Consider the following 23,764-nt stretch of genomic DNA (forward strand, 5'->3'; position numbering starts at 1 on the left):
GCTGTGCAATAAAATAAAATAATAATTTCATGGGTGTGGATTATATTGGATTGTCCAAAAAAAATAAAGTCTTTGAGGGAAGGGACACGGTGTTTTGAGGTTCAAAAAACAAACTCTCGGGAAGAGAATGTTAGGTTGTCAAAACTTTCCCGGGATGGAGTTGTGTCAGGTGTTCAAAACGTACTCTCAACAGTATCAGAGAGCAATTTGGTATTCCATGAATTTGTCACAAGCAAGATGTGGGAGACTATGATGACATAGCAGTACATTCAGCCTTATTATGTACAAGGATACACAATGAACTTTGGTGCAGGAGGAGGCCATTTGGTCCATCATGCTTGTGCTGAACCAACCCCAGTATCATAACCCATCCACACACAAGCTAGTTACCAAGCATACAAGCCAATATCCCCATTCTTCAATGTATCCAGGTACCTATCTAAATCCTATTTAAACTTACCCACCGCTCTGCTGTCACTACCTTTCCTGGGAGATCATTCCATGCATTAACCCACTCTCCAACGGAAAGACCTCTGCATTAAAACGGTCCCAGCTCTCGTCTTCTTTACCCTCAAGCTGTGTCCCTGGTCCAAACACTATCCACACTGCTGAAAAACTTCATTGCACCTATCTTGTCTACACCCTTTATTATCTCAAACATATCTAACAGATCACCTCGCAATCACCTCTTTTCCAATGTATAATATCGTGCCCATTATGATGGAAAGTACTTGGAAAGGCATATGTATGCCATGGATCTGACTAAGAATGTGATTGATGCAACTAATTAGCTTCAAAGGATTCAGAACCTTTAAAAAAAATCACGAACACACAAAATGATGATCTTTGATATTTTTGACAATGGCTTGCTCATGTAGTTGATTGGGTACACTGGTCCACTTAAGACACTTTTCTGTCTCTGTCTTGAGCTCTGGGAATGGAATAAAATAATACTTGGTTGTATAAGGCTTGCTGTAGTACTTGGTTACTGACTTGTGTACATAATTTCCAAGTGCAATATTTTGCCCTCTTTGGACAATTGCATTATTTCTGACTGTACTTCATTGTCACCTGTGTGTACCCTGGTTTATCTGACTTGACAACCAGGAACATGATGTCATGCCAATTCTGGGTTTTGATTTGACTTTTGTTTCCATTTTTCACTCTGTTCTAATCGTCTTCTAGCACTGATGAAGCAGCCACTGAGAGTATTCTGAAGGCACATACATCGATGGCAGCCATGAGTGGCCGTCTATCCATGGTTACACCAAGGGACGCTTTCATTACAGCAATTTGCAAAGCTTCTCTTCCACCACACTATGCCCTTACTGTTTTCTCTACTTCTAGTTCTTCGGGGACTACCAAGGGTATGCCCCTCCCCTACTCCTCCCCCTATTTATTAGTCAAATACGTAAATTATTGCCACTGATGATGTTTTATGCAAATGAGACATCCTGTCTCATTTTTGTGGTTCCCTCCGTCTTATTTGTTTCAAACAGAATACAGGTTGACTGGTGAGCTTGCATTTCAGTCTGATTGTATGCTGATGAAGCCTGATTGAAGGAAGAAATATTTGTTCAATGCTGATGCTTAAAATGCTGAGGTTGCACACTTCATCTTGGGGGTTATCATTGGAGATCTTCCCCTTCTTCCTTCCTCTCTCCTCATCCCCTCCCCCTCACTTTGTTGCTCGTGCCTTAATATTTTTGTTATTTAATAATGATATTTTTGTTGTTGCTGTTCCTTTTCTACAGTGCACAGCATTCCAATATTGCTATCACAGCCTGGGAGCCCCACGGGCGAGTGTCACCAACAGGTGGTTGCAATGGGGCAGCCATTGTCGGGCCAGGTGCAGGGTACTGTGGTGGTATGTGTTCAGTTGTAACCTTCCTTAAGAACTCTGAATCCTTACTGGGTAGTGTTGATCATTTTTTTTCCTGCTTTGTAAGTTTTTTGGGTATGATAGTGTTACCATGGGCTTGAATGGTTATGGTGTTTGGGGATAGAGAGAGATTGGAACATGGGTCATGGAGGGGATTGTGGTCAGTGGCTGGGGGAGTGAGGGGAGAGGATTTTCACATGTAGTTCCATTCATTGGGACCATACTATGTGCAGAGCGTTGGTGCTGCTTAAGCAGTCTCCTTGGCTATTGGGCACAATCCTGGACAGGTTGCCACTCCAACACAGGACACCAGCAAGTTGGCACTCATTTTGCCGACCTCGGAAGGATGACAGGCAGAGTCAACCCCACCTGTTATTGATTCAACAGCCGAGGTGGATTTGAACTCAGGATCCTAGGATCCCAAGCCCACCACCCTTACCATTAAGCCAACACCAGGCATATAATTATGTAGTTAAATGACTAAAAGTCACAAGTATCTTTGCATCCGACATTGTTGAATGAACTTAAATGAGAAGTATGCAATGGACAATGAGCGGTAGAAGTATGTGGATACAGTGGTCAAATTAGCGTCATACTTGATATTTAAATAATTAAGCAGGAAATCTGAAGACTGTGCTGAACTTTACGAAACTTTAAACCTGAACTTTTATTAAAAGGATACTTTCCCTACACTTAAGAATATCAAACCACTATTTTTGTAATCAGCTTTGGGATTATTGTGATTGTTCGCATTTGATTTTGTTATTTTCAGCTCACTGCTAAGAACATGCAGGCAATGCGTACTCTCTTAACAATGGCACACTGTCATGGTGCTGTGCTGGGCTCTGCCTGGCACATGGTTCTTTCTACCCTCCAGGTATGTAGCTATCTGGTACTGTAAGCTAGATAACTACTATGTTAATTACTTTGTCAGATAACTACTTTGTCCCTAGCAAAGCAAAACTGTTGTGGATTCTCAATGTAAACTGGTAACATTTATTTTGCAGAGCATTAATGGGTCCTGGGGAGAGGCCGTACGACATACAGTGGCCTGCAAAAGTATTCACCCCCTACCAATAATGCCACATTGAAATGGATTGTGACTTGTGTAGAAACAATTTTTCCAAATGTACTTTTTCATTCATAACTGAAGAGATCAAACTAAACATTGTTATCGTTGAAGGAGGTTACCTGGCAGGAATACCTACAAAAATACATGTACAAATCAAAATTCACTGGTTGGAAAAGTAGTCGGCCCCCAAGATCAGTACTTGGTGGAAGCACCTTTTTCAGCAATGACTGCTACGAGTCTTTTTGGGTAGGTCTCTACCAGATTTACACAGTGAGATGGTGAAATATTTGTCCATTCTTCATGTGAAAATTGTTCTCGTTCTGCTAAGTTTGATGGTGATCGTCAAATGGATTGCAATCTTCAAGTCTCGCCATAAATGTTCAATTTGGTTCAAGTCAGGACTTTAACTGGATCACTCAAGACCATTTATTTTCTTCTTTTTCAGCCACTCTAGTGTGGCTTTAGCTTTGTGCTTCGGATCATTGTCCTGCTGAAATGTGAATCTCCTACCCAGTTTCACATTCATGGCTGACTCAAGCAGGTTTTCATCAAGGATTCTCCTATACTTTTCACCGTCCATTCTCCCTTCTATCCTGGCATGTTTGCCAGTCCCTGCTGATGAAAAGCAGCTCCACAACATGATGCTGTCACCACCATGTTTGACAGTCGGGATGGTGTTAACTGGGTGATGTGCAATGTTAAGCTTGCGCCAGATGTAACGCTTTGAATTTAGACCAAAAAGTTCAATTTTTGTCTTGTCTGACCACAAAACTTTTCTCCACATGTCTGCAGTATCATTAAGATGCTTTTATTTTTTTTGCAAACTCCATATGGGCTTTTAGGTGAGCCTTTTTTTAAGTTTTGGCTTCTTTATTGCCACCTATGCTGAGGTTGCACACTTCCTCTTCTCTATCCAAAGAGGCCAGCATTGTAAAGGGCACAGGATATTGATGATTGATGAACACTGACCCCATGTCAGACATAGAGCCTTGCAGATCTTTCAAAGTCATTGTTGGATTTGCAATGACATTCCAAATCAGTTTCCTGCATACCCGGCTGCTGAGTTTGGATGCGACCTGATCTGGGTAACGTCTGTGTGGTATAATATATCTTCCACTTCTTAATGATTGATTTCACCATCCCCAAAGGGATAATGAGTGACTGAAATCTTCTTACTCCGCAAAACACACTGAGGTGTAGCGGGGTGGTGCTGAGGTGATATCCACCAGTCGGCAGTCTCCTCGGATTAACCTGAGGAGGTCCATTCGGGTGGGTGCCTGGAATGTCCTATTCCTAAGAGATGGGGATGGCCAGACGGAGGTTCTTGGAGTACCAAGGGAAAGTGGACACAGCGACGCGCTGTCGCATGCTCCCCATGTATGTATGTATGTATGTTATAGCCCTCTCCTGAAGGGTGCTTCTCCACAACTGTCTGACTTCTTTGGAAAACTTCATGTTTGCCTTATTGGTTGACCAAGTGAGATGCACCTTAAAAATCCTTTGATAAGTAGGGTAGCTAAATTTTTAAGTTAAACCACTGATTGCATACAGTTGAAACCTATCACACTTACTTTTAACCTTTCAAACAAATAATTTGCTCATGAAGTGATTTCGGGTTAATTGGGCAAAGGGTTTGAATACCAATATGAAACTAAGAATCATCTCATTTTCTGTGTTAATCGAACTTATTCACATTTTATCTACATTTTTTTAACTTCATCACTTTGCAGTAGTTTGTGAAGGCTCTAAATATTTAGTTTGATTTGAAAGCATCATGAAATATGCTGAGGTGAAATCAAAATGTGAAAACTTTTGAGGTGGGTGAACACTTTTGCAGGCCACTGAATCTGTGATTGCATGAGTTGAGCAATGTTTTGCTTTTTATTTTTACTTGAGAGGAGATGTGTTCACCCAAGACGGTATCAGAGTAATTACCTCCACCACCGAAGGTGAAGGAGGTTATGTTTTCACTATTCTCTGTCTGTTTGTTACTTGCAAAATCGAAGATTTTTCAAGTATAGTGGTCAGTCGATTTTGTTATTCTGTCTGTCTGTTTGTTTATCACCTATGGGTCACAATTCTCAACCGATCTTCACGAAACTTCACCACATGGTAGAGTTTGTCATAAGGAAGAAGCCTATTGTTTTTGAGGTCAAAAGCTGAACAACTTAGGTGGTATTTGTAAAATTGTCAATTTTCATCCGATTGACTTGGAATTTGAAGAGGATTTCCATATTTGGTCATTGAATTCAACCACCAATTATTTTTGAGGTCAAATTTGTTTTATGAATTTTGCAAGTATCGTGCTGTGCACAACATCGTATTCTTCTTTGTTTGTCGGTCTGTCTGTCTGTGTGCAGGATATCTCAAAAAGTTGTAGACTGATCCGGATGAAATTTGGTGGGCAAATTGGGTGTGTGACAAGGACGGGCGAATTCGGATCTGGATCCGCCGCCTTGAATTTTTTTTCAGCGATTCTTCACCATTGAAAGAAAGGGACAAAATGGCATATAGCATAATAGGTCAAAAAGTTGTGGATGGATTTGGGCAAATCTTGGTGAACACGTTCGGTGTGTGAAAAGGAAGAAATGTTTCAATTTTGGTGAAGATTCCAATCCGGATCTGGATGTGATAATTATTTAATTTTTCAAGTGATTCTTCACCATTGAGAGATGGGGCTCAAAAACGATTATATAGCACGATATTTCAAAAAGTTATTGGGCCCAATATGTTGTCGTGGCAGAGGTATGCGCTCTCCCGAGTTCCCTGCTAGTTCCCATCGTGTGCTCCCTTTTTGGCTGCTGGTTGCATCATTGGTCAGTGGCGCAGTGATGCCGCTGATGCAGTGCCCCTATTACCAGTATACTGGTGCACATTTTGCCGACCTCAGAGGAATGACAGGCTGAGTCACCCCCTGGTGTTAATTCAGTGGAAAAAGGGACTCAAACTCAGGACCCTCAGATCCCAAGCCACCATCCTAACTGCTAAGCCAACACCAGGCTGCCCTTCTAGTTAGGTATGCAATAAATTTGTTATTTGCAATGATGTGGGTTACCTTGATGACACTGAAGTACAGTTGGCTTTGTTATGATTGAGAAATACTCAGAAAAGCAAAATGTCTGCCATGGATCTGATGAAGACTGTGATGCATTTAATTATCTTCTAAACGATGAAAAAGGAACACATGAATTGGTTTTATAAATGGATACCAAAGAACAAATTGCATTTTAGGTAATTGGGGTTGAGGTGCAAGATGGTGTACAAAGGGTTTTGTCACTACAAAAGGAATAAAATTAAAGCAGTATTCATTGGGACAGGAGATGTAATTTGGTGGAATACTCTGATTAATGTGCACATTGTTTTGGAGTCTGAAGTGGTGAGATATGATGCACGTCACAACATAAGGATGTGAAGCAGTTTGACAGTGTTGACAAGAAAAAGAGCAATCGGAGATTGCAGACCCTTTTGTGTGTTGTTTTTGCCAGGACTTTTGTGTGGTGTTTCTGTTGTTTTGTGTGGCGTTTGTGTACTGGTGTTACGTAATTTTATAAGAGACATAATTAGAACTGCTACTTTATAACTGCTGGCAGTGATGACCGGGTACCAAGATGTTCCGCTTTGATCGGACACCGACCGCTGACCCATGACGTTTTTTATTCTTCAATTGAATTTAGAATGGGATTAAAATAAATTCAATTCAAATCAAATGGAAGACCAAATAGTTACAGTCCTGCATTGGAGTAATCAGAAGGAACCCAAAGAAGCAAAAAGCAAAGATGAAGACATCAGGATGAAGTTTGGAACCTGGATAGGATTTGCATTTCAGCTGATCCTCTTTTATCCTCCAACCCATCCAGGCACAGCCAAGTGAGCCTTCTGAATGTTTTTTTTTTTTTTTTAACACATCAAAAAAATTAAATAATCATGGCTGCCAGACCATGTGTCCGATCAAATTGAAATTTAACACATGCATTCCCCATCACCACTAGATCACAATTGGGAAGGTTCACATCGATTGATTAAGCAGTTCCAGGGAAAACATTATTTAATATTTTTCTTAAATCCAATATGGCTGCCAAATTCCTTAATTCCCATGTGACATCAATTATACCTTAACAACCTTGTACACGAATGCCTTGGGAAACATTTATGTGAAGATTCCCCTCAATCTCTCCAGCTGTTCTGGAGAAGATTTTTATGGTTCAGCTAAATCCAATATGGCTGCCAAACCATGTGACCTATGACGTCATATGTTTGACCCTTTTGTTCCTCGTGGAAAGGTGGTCATATACGTAAAGCTTCGCCTCGATCTGTTCAGCCATTTCAGAGAAGAAGATTTTGAAGGTTTTTTTTTTTTTTGCAATATGGCTGCTGAATCACGTGACTGATGATGTCATAAAAAAAATTGTGGACCATTTTATCTCGAAAAAACCCTCAATTTTTCATACTAATCGGATGTAGCATTCTACATATGCAATTATAATGTCATAACGAAGGCACCTATGATGTCATAAAAAATCACACTCATTCCTCATGAGGAGTACTTGCCATGTGCCAAGTTTAAATTTTTTCCTTGGTGCGGTTTCAGATGCAGAGGTCCAATGTTTTCCCGTTTTTCCAACATGGCTGCCATACCAATGACCGATGATGTCATAATTATCATCGAGACATTCTCCATGAGTAGTCGCACCAATGGTGATAATTTTGTCTCGATCCGACAAGCGGTTGAAGAGAAACATGAAAGTTCTGTGTGGCAATCAGACAGACAGACAAACAAACAAAAACAAATGGACTTAAATGCAATACCCTCTCTTTCGGCGAGGGTAATATTCGACTTTCTGAAGTTCACAGTCACCGTGTTTCTAAAAGGAGTTTTTATCCCCCGCCGCGTGGCGGAAGGGGGATATTGTTGTCACCCAAGGTGTCCGGCTGTCCTTCCGGGCGTCAACATTTATAGCTGTGAGTGCGATAACTCATAAACTGTTTGCCATATCGATTTGAAATTTGGGTCACACATGTACCACCTGAAAAGGAAGAACCCTATTGATTTTGGGCTTGGCCGGATCCAAGATGGCCGACTGGGGCGGCCATCTTGAAAAAAATGTTTTTTTGTAATAAATGGAAAACCGCTTATCTGATTTCAATTATTTTTGGTTACTACGTTCCTCACCCCTGGGGAACTTTTTCGAGATGATGACCAAATGGTGTCTTGTTTCCAATTCACCTCCCTCATTATCTGGAATATGTATGACCTTTTTCATTCAATGGCAGGGGATTCCCCATCTCTGATGGTATATTTGTGCTTGGCAGCACCTCGTGTGGATCCTCGGTCTAAAACCAGCTCCAGGAGGATTGCTGAAGCCAGGCCGTGCAGCAGAGGGACCAAGTACAGTGAGTGTCCATATTGCTTTGTGTCTGCACTTATTATGTCACTTGCACTCTATTTCATGTTACAATGACCTTGTGTTTTCATTCAAATTGTGACAAGGTTTATGTTTATATCATTGATAACTTTCTTTTGTTTTCCTATGACATTTTTGTTGCAGTAATGTCCCTGAGTTTAGCAGTTGCTCTGTTTGTGCATGCTCAGCAAAGTATAGTAAAGGCTCAGAGGAAAATATGAATGTTGAAAGAGGTCATTGATTTGATGTCACTGATTAAAATTGCAGGAAATTCTTGCCATTTGTAAACCATATTCCTGGAAATAACAGCAAGGAGCATTTTATGTCGAATTTAGACAGGTGAACCAGGTTCCGTGTCTGTGTGTGTGCACAAATGCATGCACACACACTGGAAATCACGTTGGGTGAGAGAGTTGGCCATGGAAGTGGTCTCTTCAAGGTACTGCTTAACAATCACGACCCTGTGGGGTTTCAAGTATTTTTAGGCCTAATGGCATCACAAAAGTGTGAGCAGAACGTTATAAAGGACCTCATCATCCCTATATCATTGATGAGTAAAATTGGCTTGATGAAAGGCAGGGAGTTTCTTGTGACCATCATTACAGGTTCTCCCCTCCAAACATATTATCGGCCCACTACATTGAGCATTCCACAATGCCCTGTGTGTGCAGCTGCTCACACATGTCTCCATGCATTTTATTTTAGCGATCATAAAATTCTGAGCAGAATCTCACAACTGACCAAATTACAGCATTGGATCTCCAGCTAAGATAGGTAGTACGGACATAATTGTCTGCCAAATCCAATCCTAGTGAATGCTGCACTCCATGATGGTACAAATGACTTTTGGGAGGTCGTTAACAGTTTCATGGATTGTTTCTCTCGTCTGGATGGACTTGTATACCAGTTGCATTCTGTCAGAGTGGATCACATCCAAACCTTTCCTTTCAAGCCTAAATCCCTAGATGTTCTTTTTTTGGTTGTGTTGTGACCTATCCTCAGCACCGTGTCTTCTGGATTGAGTACAATGTTACTGATATCGTGCCACATGCTTCCGATGACAAGCTGACTCACTTTGAGACACACCTAGCTGCCACCTTCGTCCAGCATGCCAATCACTCGAGAAAGTTGATGTTCAATCACATATCATCACTGAGGCACTATCAAATGACAATTGTTCAACAATACTGGTAAAAGTCTGTTATAATTTCATTTTTTGTTGACCTGAATAATGCTCAACAACAATTTCAACACTGGCTGATTAACTGCATGGTCACTGGTTTTTTGGAGTTACATGCTGATGCATGAGCAATGTTACCAAAGACTTTAAAATTGTCCTTGCTTGACGCTCAGCATTTAAAAGAAGAGAGCACAGACAAACAACCATAAGATGGGAGCACTACCGCAGGCTTTGATGAGCCAATGGGCCTCCTTCTGCATTGCAGTCCCTTGTAAGAACTTGTATTTATAGACACTATTGAACCTGTAGAAATTCCGTGAAAATAATCTATATCTAATTTAAATGTAATCTATATCTAATTTCTAATTTAATCTATATCTAACGAGAATGGCACTCAGAAGAGCGCATACCTCCACCAAGTTAAACAATTTACATTTTGTATCTCCCAGATAGGCTGGATCTGCATCCGGACCTGAACCAAAATCTAATCGGCCAACTGAAATGCAGATGAAATCGACAACTTAATATACCTTCCAAAAGGACAGCATTCTCTTTGATGCAATGCTTTGGCTACAAACCATTTATGGTCCAGTTAGGAATGAAATTCAGACTCGAGAGTTAAAAGGTGAATAAACTTTCTCCGAAGCTATCCTTTCAGTTCAGCCACTGATATTATGTTTTGTTAAATATTCAGGGCTGATTTATTTTATTTTGTTTTATGTTTTTTTTAATTTGAGTTCACTGGTTTGTGAACAGTGTCGTGATTGCTTTAAATTGGTTACAAAGAACATCATTCTGCCAGTGACGGCAGCATTTCATGCTGCGACTTATGGTACTTGGCTTTTTTATGAATTTCCTCTGCAGGTGCTGACAACAGCAGTGATGACCGATTTACCTGTTATCTCGAACATGCTCTCACGGCTGTTTGAGAGCTCACAGTGAGTGCAAGCAGACTGCTCTTCTTGTTTTCAATTAAGCCTAAAGTATACACTTTGGTTATTCTTCTTTTATGTGCAGCATGAGGCTGTGGGGTCACATCATTGGTTGATGGCATGGCTTTGCTGTTGATGCAATGCCCTCTGCAGGTCAGGGCAGGAATTTTGGAATTTGACCATGGTTCCGGTGATAGTTAGCCTACTCTTTGCAAAGGACACCGTGTGATATTTCATGCCCAATTTCCACCAACTAATGCCAGGACATGGGTCACCCATTTTAACATCCATCTGAGGGACTGCACACGCATTGATAATGCATCCTGCCTGTGAAACGCCGCATTGGTAGTTTGGCCGAGATTCAAACCCAAGCTAGACAGTTTAAAGGCGAGCGTGCATACCTCGAAGCCATCCTACCAGTCTGACATTTTTATTTATTTTATGTTGATTTTGATGTGATTTGTTCTGAATTACTCCCTCAAACTTTTGTGAAATCGTACCAAACTTCCGTGATGCACCTACCCTCCCTAGTTTGTCCCAGTAATTTTTATATTTTAGGGGAAATTTTTTTTTTGAAATTTTCTATTTTTTAACTTAAATTGATTTTAAACTTCAACTTCAATTGCTTATAAAAAAAAATGTAGTGTCACGAATATTACAAATAAATTTGTAATATGTGTTTGAATTCCGCTTGGTATAAATCATGACAACATGGCAACTCATACGTATCCTCATTTAAAACAAGCCTGTCTCTCTCGCAATGTGTGGTGAGGTGTTTTGAATTACGTGGCGGTGAGCTGTTTTTAGCTTGCCGGTTCGAAGAACAGAGAGCTATAGCGATACCCCCGGCGTGAGCATCAGCGTGAGCGTGAAAATGTTAAAGTTTTTGGTGCAAGTTATTTCCTTTCTAATGTTTTTATCTACCACACTATTTTTTACTGATTACAATATACAAATACATATATTGCTTTAAAATTATTTGGATCAGACTTCACTGCAATGCTTTATAAAAAATATTATTAGACTTGTCTTTTAAAAACGAAAAACGATAAATGTATAAACAGGCAAGCATTGGGTGGCTTTGACACCACTCTGGTTAATAACATGGTGGTGTTTGTCCCACTGTGGTTACGTGAGCGTAGCGAACCGATCCATGCTGGCATATTTATCCAATATATAAAGCTCTTTCTAACCACTGGCTGATATTAAAGATCGGTGCCTTCCGGGTGACGTAGAAAGCTGAAATTTTATGTGCTGACGGACATCGAAATCGATGCACCAGGAAAAATCACACAAGCGTTGGAAAGCATCCGTAAATGAAAATAAATCTATGAAAAATCAAATGCAGGTGAGCAACCCAAGACAATGGGGAAACACGGTTTGTATGCTTACACAATGTGTAAGCACACTCCGCCATTGTGTACAATGAAACCGATCTGGCAGCTGAGGGTGTGTGTAGCATTGGGATTCTCAAGTGTGTCCTATTTGTGAATTTCTTTACAGCTGTGGAGGAACTCTGGGAAGTGTTTGATACAGCATCGCGCTTCTCTTGTGTTGGCCTTCTTGGTTGCTTTACGCAGCAGTTTCGGCTAGAGGAGCATGGGAGGTGTTCATTTATTGATATAATCCTCGCCACCTGGGTTTAGTTGAATAGGTGAGAGTTGATTGGCTATTCCTTCCATTCACAGGTGAGAGATGTTGGTGGAATTTTTATTATATATATATATATATATATATATATATATATATATATATATATATATATACATATATATATATATATATATACATATATATATATATACATATACATATATATATACATATATACATATATACATATATACATATATATATATATATATATATATATATATATATATATATATACATATATATATATATATACACATATATATATATATATACACATACATATATATATATATATATATATACATATATATATATATATATATATATATATATATATATATATATATATACATACATATATATATATATACATACATATATATATATATATATACATACATATATATATATATATATACATACATATATATATATATATATATATATATATATACATATATACATATATATATATACATATATATATATATATACATATATACATATATACATATATATATATATATATATATATATATATATATATATATATATATATATATATATATATATATATACATATATATATATATATTGTTGTGGATTCTCGCCCGTTCGGCGTGCGGACGACCGCCTCAGCCCAATTGCGACCGCACGCGCCCACCGAACGAGCAATCCAGTCGTAGCTTCCGGATCAACGCCGAAACCCAGCTACGGGTGTTTTTATAACACCATAGATCAGCCAACTCTTCTGTCCACGCGCTACAGGGTCAATCGCCGAATTATCGATATACCTAATTATTCGCGCAGATAGAAATGCCGGGGATCTACACCTCAACGGGACCTGCACGAAAACGAGCCGCTGTACGCAGCTCGTTTCGTATGCGATTGCCGAGCTGTTATATATCGCCAAGTCCCGTCGGACCCGATTATCTTATCGGTGTTAAAAACCAGCTAACATTCCGAACGCTCCACGGCAGTCAATGAGAGGAAGGGACGCAACGAGCGGGTGACATTTAACAATGGGGACATTTATTTGAACACAGGCAATGCAATGAATGGGGGGATGGGGAAAAAGACACGAGCAAAAAAAAATCCTACAGCCGAGTTCTATTCCAATGTGAAGCAAATACAACACAGGCACTTAACAGTTTCCTACTTATTAGACGGGCCCACGGATACACGTACGCACACACACACCCAAGAAATGGTGGCTGATGCCTTTAATAACGGACTCCAGCTCGGAGGGACAGATGAGCTGAAACCCAGAACCTATCTCGAACCTCTCCACCTCGTGTGGTCTTCAAGCTGTTCGGACCCGGGCTCCAGCAAGAGCAAGCTGGATCCAATTGCCGTGAGCCGCGATCCTTCCCGAGCTCCAGCGAATCCTCTCGCGCTTCCGAACATGTGCTGGTGAGACAAGGCGCCGATCTTACCCGTCGATGCGTCGCTATCTCGAAGAACCACCTCCAAGATGAGGCCGATGAGTCGCTCCAAGCTGGGAACCAAGCGGATAACAAAGAGCTCCACGAATCAAGAACTCCGAGCCGAGCAACCAGCTCAACTCTCTTCCGATGAACAAAGCCTCTCTCAACATGAACCAAGAACTCTGAGCCGAGCAACCAGCTCAACTCTTCCGATGAACAAAGCAGACTCTCTTCGACGAACCAAGCCAGAGCCCAAAAAGCGAACCGAGCCAAACAGAACCCGAAGGTCTGCTGAAAAGCCAAGCCGAAGCAAAAAGCTCTCCAAAAAGCCTCCAAAGCAGAAAGCTTCCTAAAAGCCAAGCCGAAGCAAAAAGCTTACTAAAAACCAAGCCAAAGCAGAAAACCTTCAAAAAGCCTCCTCCCTAACCCAAGCCAAAGCAGAAGCTGAAGCTCTACTGAAAGCCAGCCCGAACAAAGCAGAGTATGCCTTTTTTATTCCTATCCGCCCTCTCCCCCGCTCCCTGCGTGAATCATGCCCTCGTACTCCATCCCCCGCTCAACCACGGGTGGGAGGGAGTTGTTGATGTCATGAATCACGGGACGGGAGGGCTCTTCTACCTCTTCGCAGAAGAGGGGCGGGACGTCTCCATTGTGTTATGATCGCTCCCTAAGTATTAAATTGAATCGCGCAGCGCACTTAATCGATTTCTGCCCATTAAACAATAGAAGGTGAACTATCTAGGGAACAAGCACTTATCGACATAACTGACTTAAGGAACCTGAATGTTGTGTGCAATCAAATTCCCAAATTCGTAACAGTGTGTGTGTGTGTGTGTGTGTGTGTGTGTGTGTGTGTGTGTGTGTGTGTGTGTGTGTGTGTGTGTGTGTGTGTGTGTGTGTGTGTGTGTGTGTGTGTGTGTGTGTGTGTGTGTGTGTGTGTGTGTGTGTGTATATATGTATGTAGGTGTGTATATGTATATGTATATGTATATGTATATGTATATATATATATATATGTATATGTATATATATATATATATATATATATATATATATATATATATATGTGTAATATCAAAACATGTGGCGTGTGATGAGCACTCCCCGATCTCTATTGGACATAGTCTTACACCAAAGCATCACCTCCAATCTGGAGGCCACGGCCTGGCGACTCTGTCAAACAGACAAAGATTACAAGGTCAACATCAGTTAAACCCTAAACGGAGTTGTCTATCCAGATTTCAGGCTTGTTTGCCTCTTTTGAAGGCACCTTTTTTTTGAAATCCAAAAATAGGTTTAAAAAAATCAAAACATTTAAATAACTTGGGACATGCACCTTGACCCCTTGGCCAAAGTGCCAGTTCAACAAGACTGTCCTGTTGGCGTACACATGCCCCTAAGCTCAAAGGCTGAAGCACATGGTCAAACACACGCATCCTAACCCCAAAGGGCCAGAATGCATGGTCATACAATTGGACCCCTCAATTGGAAGGAGGCGACATGACTTCAACGGCATGCCGTCCTGAATTTGGGCTTATTTGCCTTTTCAGGACTGCATACCGATAAATATCTAACCAATGATGACCACATTCATCATTTAAACATCATACATACCTCCTGACTATGTCTCACACGATAAAACCACATAATCCACAAAGAACAACCATCCGTCTGCCACCCACACAATTGTTCCCACTAATGCAAACCATTCAATCAGAAGGCACGTGATGCGATCGGCGGGTAAATCGAAACATGTGGCTTCTGATGAGCACTTCCCTGATCTCCATTGGATATAGTCCTACACCAAAGCGTCATCTCCAGTCCGGAGGCCTTGGCCTGGCAACTCTGTCAAACAGCCAAAGGTTACAGTCCACCTCAGTTCAACATCAAACAGAGCTGCCTATCTGGATTTCAGGCTTATTTGCCCTCATCAGGGCAGCATACCGATTAACTATCTAACCAATGATGACCACCATCTTTTGTACACCAGACACACCTCCTGACTGTGTTATGGTGAGCATCGCCACAGATTATGTCTCACACAGATATATATATTGTTGCGGTCTTCGCGCCCGCCGGCGTGCGACGGCCACGTAACTCGAATCGCGGCACGTCGCCCACCGGACGGACAATCCAGTCGTGACCCTCTCGGACTAACGCCGGGAACCAGTCACGGGTGGACCTTTCGGTCTCACCGCGATCGAGCCAATCAGCCCCCGCGTGGGATAGGGTTGCTCGCCAAATTCGAACTACCTAAGTACCCACGCGGAGGGTAGACCGGGCGATCGCACCTCGCCGCAGGTCGACTTCGGACACGGGCCACTTAAGCGACCCGTTCCGTACTATCAGAATAACCGAGCGGTGTTATCGTCGACCTCGACGGTTCGATTAATTATCGGGCGTATTCAGCCCACTACCAACCCTTTACGTGAAGCAAGATGGGGGTTCAATGGGGAAAAAGACGAAGCGAAGCGGGAAACAGTTCAACAATAAAGCACATTTATTCGCGACGAACGGAAAGCACACAAATACAATTCCACCAAATGCACACAAAAAAGAAAACACAATTCCATTTACACAAAAAGGCAAACATAAAAGTGAAAACACAGTGCAGAGCTAATACCGACTACCGAGCACACGGCAACACTTATACAATTCTACTTCACAGACGGCGCCGACAACACATACCCAAAACCAAGGAAAAGAAATACCCTCAAGAATGAGGTAGGCCTGGGGCCGAGACCTGGTCGGGCCTACCCGTCTGGTGATGAGACGCGGAGCGGCGATGGCCCCGCAACCCGCGGGCCTCGTGGACAGTGCCTGGCAGGGGGTGGGAACGGGGCCCCCTTGGTCGCACTATCTCAGCGCGGGGGGAAACAGGAGGGGGGTTGCTGATGCTCGGGGCATAGAGGATCTTTATTATATGCGACGAGCGTCTCCACCTCGGCCAGGTCGCGCTGTCGGCCTCCCAGGGGTGCAGCTCCCTGCACGACGCGAGCACCCCCTCGTCCGCCCTCGCCGCCTCTCCACAGCTCGTCCCCTCCGTTCCGACTTCCACGCACACGACGAGCAGCTCCACCGCCCGCGAAGTCTTGACTCTCTGTTCCGACTCCTTCGCCTCGTTCCGACCTTTACTACTCTTTCGCTCCGATTTTTACTACTCCTTTGACTGACGAACACCGTCCTTTTATCCCCCCCGTAACTTCGCCTTTGACCCCCTCCCTTTGACCTTTCACCTCGCTCCCCATTGGCCCGAGAAAAAGTGGGCGTGAAGGCTTTTTGATCCACAAATTTGCATATATCGATCGCCCTGGGGGCGGGGCCAATTCGCCCCTCGCTCACCGATTGGACGGCAAAAAGTGGGCGTGTGTCGTTTTGGATCCGTTTTTTGAAGCAGAAAATCCGTGATTTTGTACACGCTGTTCAACGTGCGCCCTACACGAGTCCAGCATCGGTGCCCATGAGTGGCGCGAGATGACGGTGATGCGATGGTGGCGAGTTGTGACGGTAAAGGTCATGGCGGTTGTGGTGAAGCGGCGTTGTGGTTGGTGGTTGATGTTGTGGTTGTGATGGTGGCGATTGGTCCAAAATAAAGATAGTAAAAGAAAAACGGCTATCCTGAAGAGTCGCAGCACGTATAAATGACATGTATTCCCACTAGACAACGGGTTTGGGCCTAACTACACATGCACTTACCGAGATACCTCACCTAAGGGACCTGAATGGTGGTTTGCGAATCTGGTAACCATAACACTACCCCCTTCCCTTTTTACAGACTCGTCCCGAGTCGTCAAATTTTCGTGTGCCATCATGTGTAGTTTTCCCCTAGTACATTTTACCTACGGATCCCTGAGTGCGACATTCATGGTATTCGTGTCCCCAAAATAAATAACCTGAGGGCTGCGTAACTACCTAAACAAACTCACTCACACGGACGACTTAAATAAAATTGCCGGCGCTAAGACATACATGCCGGGGGCGCACTCATATGTACAGTACATCTTACCTTAACTTACAAATCTTACACTAAACCATGGCCCAGGATCATTGAACTCTGCAAAAGAAAGCAGTTAGCAGGGAGCCAGGCTGCCCACATGCAGTCTCTGACTCAAACAATGCAGGTGACGGAACGTGGCTGGCTGCTCACACGCAGTCCAAGGCCTTCCCTTTTGAACTGAACGCAGTGAACCACAACGGTGCATGGGCTGCACAACGCAGTCTCCGTGCCAGCTCAAGTGGCACACGCAATGAGCACAACGAATGGATGCATGGACACAAACACGGTGCACGGGCTGCCACTGCAGGCCCGTGTTGTAGCTGCCAACAGGGCAGTTCTCGCAGCTTGCAAACTGTTGCCTTGATCCTGGCGCACATGGAAATGAACAGGGGGGGGGGGCAAAGCAAAATTGAACGGGGCTGGTGAACATGGGCAGTGGGCATGGCATGGCAAAGGTGAGCAGGCAAACACAGCCCGCAGAAGAAGGAGGCCGCTGCAGGCAAACACAGCCCGCAGAAGAAGACCGCTGCAGGCAAACACAGCCGGCAGATGAACTGGCCGGCACAGGCCTTGAAGAAAAACAGCCAGCAGCTGAACTGGCCGGCACAGGCCTTGCAGCACACAGCTGCCGATGATCCAGCCGGCACAGGCCTCGCAGCAAAACAACAGCTGCCGATGAAGTTGGCCGGCACAGGCCTTGAAGAAAAACAGCCAGCCGGCAGATGAAGTGGGCCGGCACAGGCCTTGCAGCAACACAGCCAGCAGATGAAGCTGGCCAGCTTTTGCCGTTCAGTGGAGGTTGGTGGAGGGAGTGCGGTGGTGCTGGCCACTTGGAGGGCGGGCTCGGACCTACCTTCCTGTCTCCCTCCCACCTATCGCCTTTGCCTGTCACTGTACATACCCACTCCCTTAATTTGTCAAACCCCAATTTAGCCCCAACTTATTTTTTTTGTTGTTTTTATTTTTACTTACCCACTATAAATCGTCCCCTAACCCCCTTTATCGTCCTTGTTCGGCTAACCTATTCTGTCACCTAGCCTACTCCCAACCCCTACGTTCCCTTCCCAGAGGAATAAGGGAGAGCTAACGTCCTGTGTCGAGGCCCAACGAAGCCTCAGAATGGCCTCCCCAGAGTTCGGCGATCTTACCCAAAGTGGGTCCAGCGGCCCACAACGACAGCGAGGGGATGGATGGTGCGGAGGGGTACACTTCCTAATCTACCCTATCCATTTAACTGTTAAACTACCCCGGGGCTTTCAACAAGCGCCTCTCGCTTAAACTATTGGTTCTAACAACCCAGATTCCCGTCGCCTGTGTTGGTGTCCTTACAATTTCGGGCCTCGCCCCCCAATTTTCTCTCCGTGCCCTCACACGGTCTCCTGGCTGGGACACGTGGCTCCCTCCGGCAGGCACGACCCTCTGCCGAATCTCCCGCTATGGCACCCCCGGGCACTACACTGCCTCCGAGCCTACCAGCTCCCTAACACCGGGGAGTGCCCCCATGGCACCTCCCCTGAAACGCACACGTGGCAGGCCGGCCTCCCGGGCCCCTTTCCGAGGGTCACCCGTGCCCACTGCGCTGCCCACGCGGCTAATGGCGCCCCGGGCCCCCGCACCAAGCAGGCGCACCCGTGCCCACTACTCTATCCCGGCCCCCCATGGGCCCTTGGCCTACCGCGGCCGACTAGCCTGGTGCCCGGGGTACCCACTCAGCGATACTCACCTTTCGCAGCCACGCTCCCAAGCCCGTCAACAGGGCTCCTGCACCCCTCCAAATGGGTCTTGAGCCTACTTTCCCACCAACAACAAAACGACCTCCATTTTTCAATTTGACTAACCCAGCTAACTCACTTTACTCTGACCCCGGGGTCCCTTGGGCGGGAGTCACTCCTCCCCCCAATCACTCATCGCACCATGCATTCCCCATTCGCTCCATACACACAGACCCGCTGGCCTCACTCATTCACCAAGCACATGCTTCCAATTCACTCACCAACAACTCTTCAACACACACACCACTGAACTCTGCCATCCTTCTAACTACATCCCCTAACTAACTCGTGCTCCCACGTCGTCCCTTAAACTATAGCACGTTCCATTTAACCTACGTAGCTAAGCTACGTCCCCTTTACACATTCACTGTTCAGTCTCCATCCTCAAATAATTCATTTTATTTCCCAACCTAAATCTGGCTACAATCCCTCTAACTAATCCATTCCACGGACTCCATGAGGACTTACCCCTGCCCCATGAAGTCGGTCTAACTAAGCTAACCCTTCCCCCTTACTAGTTTTCATCCTGTGCTCAGGTAAGGGGGTCCTTCCCCCCTGCCCAGAATCCTGTGCACCCGAAAGTGAGGCTTGCTTTTTTTTTTTTTTTTCCCATGCGCAGCACCTGCGCGGCAACTCAGAGCTCGCGCACTTTGCACCTGCCCGTGACGTCATGCAGCTGCACGTGTTCCTCGTCCCTCCTTGGACGGTACCATCCGGCAGAGATACCCCTCCTGCCGGATTCCAACCCCACGTGCAGCCATGATGTCACCGTGCGCATAAAAAAAAAACACAAGCCCCACGTTTCGAGGGGTTCCCCACGCGAACACATGTGCTTTGCCCGTTGGAGCTTAACACACACGATCGCGTGGAGAACCCGTCCGGTCCAAATCCATTTACCTGCCTAAACTTTGTCCGTCCGCGGGATCGGCAAATCCACCGCGTGCGTTTCCGGACCGGGACTTCACTCTCGCAAGCGAGCACGTGGTGGTCTCGTGCGTTGCACAGCACGAACCGCGTGCTCACTGCTGGGCGAACCCGGCACGGTCCTCGAAACAACTACAGCCGCTACTCGGCTTTCTTTCCTTACATGTCGCCGTCGTCGCCATTCAACCCACGCACACCTGCGTGTCACGACGCACACAGTCCACTCCATCACATTCACACGGGGAGACGCGGCTGCGTGCTCCCGCATGCCAACCGACATCTCCCTCACATACCGCTCTCTCACACACACGGTCTCCCTGGCACACAGCGACCTTGCACACGGCCGTTCACTCACGCGTGCCTCACTACTCACACAAACCATACTGGCCGTTTCATTCCCACACGCGAGGGCACTCGCCCGCGGTGCCTCACTCACACTCCGTGCCTCATCCACACACACGGGGGCACTCACCCGCGGTACCTCACTCATACACACGGCGACACTCACACACGCGGTCTCTTCCACACACGGTGCCTCACCCACACACGCGGGGGCACTAACCCGCGGTGCCTCACTCACACTCCGTGCCTCATCCACACACGGCGTGCTGGGAAGCACGTACTCCGGCACCATCGCCACCACACCACTCACACGTGGTGCCTCACTCATACTGGCCGTTTCACTCACACACACGGCCTCACTCACACACGGTGCCTCACCCACGCACGGCGTGCTGGGAAGCACGTACTCTGGCTCCATCGCCACCACACCACTCACACACGGGGTCGCTTCCACACACGGGGACGCACTCACACCTTGCACCACACACACAGGGACAACCATACTGGGGATTCGTGTCCCCACAAGGGTCTCCGGGGCCTCTATACCCCCCAAGCTCTCCGTGCACCCGTCCACAGCACCCGTCCTCTCAACCTCGCAAAACACGACCGAACTCACCTGGTCGTGACTCGCCTCAAGGGGGCATACTCCCTCCCCTCGTTCCTGGAGGAGGCCATCCAACTGCTCGCACCGGGTCCCTGCACGCTCCGCGAGCTCACCCCCATTATCCTCCACTTCCTCCGTGTGTGTGTGTGCGTCACTTACCCCGTCTTCATCGTGTAGTCTTCCCTCTATCGTTCCCATCTCCCGTGTCTGCCAACTCGGTCACCTCTTCACCCTTTACCTCCCTTGTCTCAACTATTATTTCCGTTGTCGTCACCTCGTGTCTCGTCTCACACGTTTTGGTCTCCCCATTTAATTTTTCCCTTTCGGTCATCGTCACGACCCTCGCCCAACACGTTCCACGAATTATTTTTTCACCCGCCTCCACCGCGGGCCCGTCAGCCGTTGCACCCCCTTTCAGCTCGTTTGCTCCCACACGTGGAGTCGCCATTCCCAGTTCCCTGCTCACGGCCTTCATGCCCGCCTGCAGGCTTCGGCCCATGTTCTGCGTCTCACCCCGTAGCTCTTTCATTTCTTCCTTCATGTTTGCTTCCATTCCGTTTATTTGCTTGTTCATTTCGTTTTTCATTTCATTTGTATTTGTATCCATCTTCTCGTTCATGCCTTTCATTTCGTTTTTCATTTCATTTGTGTTTGCATCCATTTTTTGTGTATTCGCATCCATCTTTTCGTTCATTGCCGCCAGCATGGCTGTAAGCTGGGCCATGTTGGATGCACTCAGCTGAGCCGTTTCGGCAAGGGTTGGGGAAGGGTCTTGGTGGAGAGGGGGGGGGGAGGTGTCATACACCGCGGCCGCTGCCGCACCCACCTCGGGCCCTGGGTTCAGTTGGGCGAGTCCGTGTTCCTGCACAATCAACATTTCCTGCTCGGGGATTCCATCCTGGACCATGGACTCTACATTATTACACATATACATTTCTAATACCCCCGGCTCCCGCTCGCCTTGAGACGCCATCTTGCTTCTCGTGAAGGGTTAATTTGCTCGCTCGTAATTTGGAGGGAATCGGGGGTCGCTTCTCTCACCCCTGGACAGATTCCCGTGAATTTAGCCGGAGACAGGAGAGCCCGTTTTCCTGTTCTCCGATACCAGTGCCGAGAGGAGGGCGATGAATTTGTGTCGCACGACCTGACACCAGTGTTGCGGTCTTCGCGCCCGCCGGCGTGCGACGGCCACGTAACTCGAATCGCGGCACGTCGCCCACCGGACGGACAATCCAGTCGTGACCCTCTCGGACTAACGCCGGGAACCAGTCACGGGTGGACCTTTCGGTCTCACCGCGATCGAGCCAATCAGCCCCCGCGTGGGATAGGGTTGCTCGCCAAATTCGAACTACCTAAGTACCCACGCGGAGGGTAGACCGGGCGATCGCACCTCGCCGCAGGTCGACTTCGGACACGGGCCACTTAAGCGACCCGTTCCGTACTATCAGAATAACCGAGCGGTGTTATCGTCGACCTCGACGGTTCGATTAATTATCGGGCGTATTCAGCCCACTACCAACCCTTTACGTGAAGCAAGATGGGGGTTCAATGGGGAAAAAGACGAGCGAAGCGGGAAACAGTTCAACAATAAAGCACATTTATTCGCGACGAACGGAAAGCACACAAATACAATTCCACCAAATGCACACAAAAAGAAAACACAATTCCATTTACACAAAAAGGCAAACATAAAAGTGAAAACACAGTGCAGAGCTAATACCGACTACCGAGCACACGGCAACACTTATACAATTCTACTTCACAGACGGCGCCGACAACACATACCCAAAACCAAGGAAAAGAAATACCCTCAAGAATGAGGTAGGCCTGGGGCCGAGACCTGGTCGGGCCTACCCGTCTGGTGATGAGACGCGGAGCGCGCGATGGCCCCGCAACCCGCGGGCCTCGTGGACAGTGCCTGGCAGGGGGTGGGAACGGGCCCCCTTGGTCGCACTATCTCAGCGCGGGGGGGAACCAGGAGGGGGGGGTTGATGCTCGGGGCATAGAGGATCTTTATTATATGCGACGAGCGTCTCCACCTCGGCCAGGTCGCGCTGTCGGCCTCCCAGGGGTGCAGCTCCCTGCACGACGCGAGCACCCCCTCGTCCGCCCTCGCCGCCTCTCCACAGCTCGTCCCCTCCGTTCCGACTTCCACGCACACGACGAGCAGCTCCACCGCCCGCGAAGTCTTGACTCTCTGTTCCGACTCCTTCGCCTCGTTCCGACCTTTACTACTCTTTCGCTCCGACTTTTACTACTCCTTTGACTGACGAACACCGTCCTTTTATCCCCCCCGTAACTTCGCCTTTGACCCCCTCCCTTTGACCTTTCACCTCGCTCCCCATTGGCCCGAGAAAAAGTGGGCGTGAAGGCTTTTTGATCCACAAATTTGCATATATCGATCGCCCTGGGGGCGGGGCCAATTCGCCCCTCGCTCACCGATTGGACGGCAAAAAGTGGGCGTGTGTCGTTTTGGATCCGTTTTTGTAGCAGAAAATCCGTGATTTTGTACACGCTGTTCAACGTGCGCCCTACACGAGTCCAGCATCGGTGCCCATGAGTGGCGCGAGATGA

General features: G+C 46.1%; 1 protein-coding gene across 4 annotated transcripts in view; it reads left to right on the forward strand.

Moving 5' to 3' along the window:
- The window catches only part of MON2 (MON2 regulator of endosome-to-Golgi trafficking), a 184,974-nt gene that overhangs the window by 102,398 nt on the left and 58,812 nt on the right, over window positions 1–23,764 (forward strand). For 3 of the 4 annotated variants that reach the window (XM_085894252.1, XM_085894253.1, XM_085894255.1), the window contains 5 exons: window positions 1,186–1,367; window positions 1,755–1,867; window positions 2,655–2,759; window positions 8,265–8,345; window positions 10,401–10,474. In XM_085894252.1, the coding sequence (XP_085750378.1) occupies window positions 1,186–1,367; window positions 1,755–1,867; window positions 2,655–2,759; window positions 8,265–8,345; window positions 10,401–10,474 (555 nt within the window). The remainder of the gene's footprint in view (window positions 1–1,185; window positions 1,368–1,754; window positions 1,868–2,654; window positions 2,760–8,264; window positions 8,346–10,400; window positions 10,475–23,764) is intronic. The other variant, XM_085894254.1, reaches the window with a different exon arrangement.

The sequence above is a fragment of the Eptatretus burgeri genome, chromosome 9 (genome assembly GCF_056783735.1).
Source record: "Eptatretus burgeri isolate ZD-2024b chromosome 9, Ebu_testis_v1, whole genome shotgun sequence".
Taxonomy (NCBI): Eukaryota; Metazoa; Chordata; class Myxini; order Myxiniformes; family Myxinidae; genus Eptatretus; species Eptatretus burgeri.